This window comes from Gossypium arboreum, chromosome 12, assembly GCF_025698485.1.
Source record: "Gossypium arboreum isolate Shixiya-1 chromosome 12, ASM2569848v2, whole genome shotgun sequence".
Taxonomy (NCBI): Eukaryota; Viridiplantae; Streptophyta; class Magnoliopsida; order Malvales; family Malvaceae; genus Gossypium; species Gossypium arboreum.
This window is the reverse complement of record NC_069081.1, coordinates 119,265,577-119,270,035: the sequence shown is the minus strand read 5'-3', so window position 1 is coordinate 119,270,035 and position 4,459 is coordinate 119,265,577. Positions and strand designations below refer to the sequence as shown.

General features: G+C 32.1%; 1 protein-coding gene across 1 annotated transcript; it reads left to right on the top strand.

Annotated features, from left to right (window-relative positions):
- The first annotated feature begins 753 nt into the window (after positions 1-753).
- On the top strand, positions 754-4,125 carry LOC108479115 (WUSCHEL-related homeobox 1). Its single transcript, XM_053023495.1, has 4 exons — positions 754-1,468; positions 1,542-1,844; positions 2,041-2,117; positions 3,351-4,125. Exons 1-4 carry the CDS (start codon positions 1,321-1,323, stop codon positions 3,915-3,917), a joined length of 1,095 nt encoding a protein of 364 aa, XP_052879455.1. The 5' UTR covers positions 754-1,320; the 3' UTR covers positions 3,918-4,125.
- Positions 4,126-4,459: the final 334 nt, after the last annotated feature.

Sequence of the window (4,459 nt, the reverse complement as noted above, 5' to 3'; positions counted from 1 at the left end):
TCATTTCTCTACTGGAATCAGTGTGTACTGATATTAGTATATTTTGGTGCATTGTTCTAGATTTATCTATTTTAAAAAAAAAAAAAACTTATCAATATCAAATTAATTATATTAAATAAATTTCAAATATAAAAATTCATTGAGCGAGTGATGCACAATATTCCAATAAAGTTATATCATTTATTAATATTAAAAGTTAAAACTTTTTACTTTTTAATATTATCTATACGCTAGCCGATGTGATTGAAATTGAGTGGAATAGGTCTATACAACCGGTGTAAAAAAGGGAGTTGATTGCATCGTTTTATTACTGAAACAATACATACCAGTCAAACTGCACCAGATCAAGTATTACATATAGTTATTTATACACATGTATATGAATGAATTTAAAGATAACAGGAAATCTAAACTTATAACACTAGCTTACAGGTAGAGTCACAAACAATGAATAATTATGATAAGAGTACAATCAGAGTACTAATCTTACTATAATCAAGGCCAAACTGTAACAATTTGAAAATAACTCACATGATTTAAAGAAAATACACAGATGATGATTTATACCTGGAGTTTGGGATACACACATGATTTGAAAACAAGACGCATGCATGTATGTATGTATGTATGTATGTATGTAGGGTGTACTCATAGTGATGTACATGCATGGATTTGCATGTGAATGCATGAGAGAGAGAGAAGAGGTTAAAAATAGACAAAGAAAAGGGTAAAGAAGCAGAAGGAAGAGAGGGGCAGTTCGGATTGAGAATATGTATGAAAAGCACGAGACATGAGACGAAAACAATAAATGAAAAGCCTTTTTCTTTTTTTTCTTATGAGAGCCTTATGATAAACCCTTTCATCCCTTGTCACGTCCTTTTTCATTCCCTACTCCCAAAAAACACCCAGAATTCCACGCTTCCCCTTTGCCCCCTCCCCCTCCCCTTCCCCTTCCCCTTCTCTCCTTCCTTCTCTTTTGCTTTTTTGGCCTTTTTTTTTCTTCAATCCCACCACAGCATTTATTCATTAGTCAACCTCATGTTTCTTCCTCTTTGTTCCTTCTTAAACCAACACTAACACCCTCCCTTTGTATTCTCCTAATCTATCCTTTTCTCTCTCTTTAAAACCCTCAATTCTTGTTTTATATATATATAAGTTTTACTTGTTTAAAACCAAGTCTCTAGCTACCACCACTATTACCTTCGCATGCTTCATTTAAAAGTGAGTGAGTGTGTAAAAGCTCATTAAACCCTTTTTTTCCTTTCCAAACAAACCCTAATAAGTATATAGAATTTGGATATTTGTTAGGTAAGCCAAAAGATGTGGATGATGGGTTATAATGATGGTGGTGCTGAGTTCAACATGCCTGATTCCTTTAATGGTAGGAAACTTAGGCCTTTAATCCCTAGGCCAAACAACAACTCTCCTTGTTTAAGCCGTATCAATGGCTCCGATTTCTTTGCACTAAGTACGTCTTCGTCTCCTTTTAAGTCTCCTTCATTTTCATGGCTATATATAAACACGATGGTCTTATATTATAGGTATGGGAGACCAAAACAAGAGGGAGTTCAATACACAACCAGCTGTTGTAGTGAGCTCGAGATGGAACCCAACGCCCGAGCAGTTACGTACACTGGAAGAGCTTTATAGACGAGGTACTCGGACACCATCGGCCGACCAAATCCAACACATAACAGCACAGCTTCGTAGGTACGGTAAGATAGAAGGGAAGAATGTTTTTTATTGGTTTCAAAACCATAAAGCAAGGGAACGTCAAAAACGCCGCCGGCAAATGGAATCAACTCAAGATGATCATCCCGACAACTTTGAAAGAAAAGATTCAGGTACATGAACAAAAAAAAAAGACAAAAAAAAAACATAAAATACTGTTCATCTTTTTTACAATTGCTTTAATATTCTATTTGCTAATTAGAATAATATATATATATATATATTTCTGGTTTTCACCATTGTATTTGTTTGTTAGAGAGAGTAAAGTTACATTCTTTTTTTTGTTTTGTTTTGTTTTTTTTATTACAGAGACGAATAGGACAGGTTATGAAGTTGAACAGACCAAAAACTGGGCACTCCCTATAAACTGCAGTACACTAGCAGAGGTCTATTATCTAATATCCTCTCCATTCCTTTTCTTTCTTTCTTTTTTACTCTCTGTCTTTCATGGTCAATATAGACAGTTCATTATTATCCCATGCAAAAGATTTTGTTAAAAATTGGTAAAATTATCATATAAGTCCTTTACTAAAAGAAGTTTATTGCATTTTGTTCTCTTTATTAAAATATAAATTAAATCATTCATTTATTTTAGATAAAAAAGTAAACTGATTTTTTGTTAAAACTTTTACTCATTTCTAAGTTAGTCATTGTATGTTAACATGTAGTATAATGATATGCCAAGTGTCACTATATGATTATTCCAAATGGATGAAATTTTAATTAAAAAATTAATTTGCTCTATTGTCTATCACTTATGACTAATTTATTTTTTAATATAAGATAAAATAAAATCCAACTCTTAATATCCAAACTTTTATGATAGTTATAACTAAAAATAATACAATCTAATCAAATTACCATGCAAAACTGATTAAACAAAACCATCATTACGTTAACACAAGTGAAAAGTTTTAAACTTTAAAGTCAAGGCTTTATTTGTTCATATATACACATATATAATATATAATATATAAAAATAGTTCATGTAATGTCTAAAGAAAGAAGAAAAGGGATAGTATTGTTGGGAAATGAAAAGAGCTTAAAAGCTGCATTCCTTCCTTTCTGTCGGGGCTGCTGTTATGAAACTAGCTGGTTTTTTTTGGGTGATGTGCTTCATATGCATTCATGGCTTTCAGGCTAGGTATTGATTTGAGCACCCCCCCTCCAACCCCCTTTTTTTAATTCAAATATAATTTTTATATATATTTCTACGTAAAATGGGAAGCCTGACAGTGAAAAGACTGGGCTCACTCCATAGTACAATTTGTCATCAAAATCCAGCCTATCACTCTTGGACCATTTGTCCTTTTGATTTGAATGGAATGTAAACTTGGCTTTCTCTAATATAAACCAGAAGCTGTGTACACGTCGCTTTACATACAATTTGTATTATTTAGGTAAACTACACTTTTACCTCACTACAGAAATTCACAACTTTTCAATAATTTAGTGAATATTTTATAAATTTTAAAAATTAAATAATAAAAGGATAAATTTATTAATAGTTTAGTAATTCGTAATTTTACCTTATTATTTATGTAAGGAAAATAGTTCATGTACTTTCTTTGTTAAAATGTATTTATTATTCATATCTAATTTGTTTTTATTATTATTAGGAATCTGTTTCAATACAAATGGCAGCAAAAGCAGCAGTGTCAGAATGTAGAGCAGATGGATGGATCCAATTCGAGGAAGGAGAATTACAGCAAAGAAAGAACTTTGTCGAAAGGAATGACACGTGGCAGCACAAAATGCAATTCTCTTACTCAAGCCTATCACCTGTTCTTAGCCCTAATCCTACCTCTACGACGGCAGCGATTAGCACTGTCACCACCGTCGCCCCACCGCCACCAATAAGACCAATGGACCCAAAGCACCAATACCAACACCAACAGCTCTTTAAGACTCATCATGGTCTTAATAATATCTTTAAATCACCATGCAGATATAACAACAACAATACCAATGTCTTTGATTTCAACTTTGTTAGAAACCAAGAGGCGACACTTGGAGAAGATGACTCACAAACCCTACAACTCTTCCCTCTTCATAGCGGTAACGATGACGGTTCCGATGATTCCAACGAGAAAGAAAACGAGATATCGATCGCCACCGCCCCGGGGAATGCTAACCTTGGTGGTCCTAATTATCAGTTTTTTGAGTTCCTTCCTTTGAAGAGCTAAAATGGAAAACAATGGAGGGATATTTTTTTTAAAATTTTACTTATTTTGCCATGTAGGTAAATGTTAGAAATGTTAGGTTATGTTTTGATTATGTATTTTTTTTTTTTTTTGTTAAAATGTGCCATCAGTACTATTCCCAAATATGAAACTTATTTAATGTTTTTATTTTCAGAAATTCAATTAAGTTTAATTGTTAATCTCGTTAAAATAGGCGTGATATTTTAAAATTAAAAGAAATTGTTAGCTTGTTATTAATATAAACTAAAAATTAACTCGTAATGAATCTAAATTTAATAAAATTTCTAAAAATTAAAATGAAATGATTAAAGTTTAAATTTACAAAGAGTATAAGGAGTTATAATTTTTTTTTTTTGGAAAATGCGAACTGTTATTGTTGTGTGATGTTACATCACATGGAATGGGGTTGCAATGAGGGGAAAATTTGTGGGGATATGAAAGAAGGGAATTGCCTTAAAATGCAATTGGACCATGTTATTGGATCAATCAACTTTCTTTTATGTAAAAATGAAAAAACAAAACAT

Excerpts from the sequence above, each read along its gene's own strand:
- LOC108479115 (XM_053023495.1), top strand. The coding sequence starts at position 1,321 with ATGTGGATGATGGGTTATAATGATGGTGGTGCTGAGTTCAACATGCCT. Across the intron at positions 1,469-1,541 it reads CTCCGATTTCTTTGCACTAA|GTATGGGAGACCAAAACAAG; the intron begins GTACGTCTTCGT and ends CTTATATTATAG. Across the intron at positions 1,845-2,040 it reads CTTTGAAAGAAAAGATTCAG|AGACGAATAGGACAGGTTAT; the intron begins GTACATGAACAA and ends TTTTTATTACAG.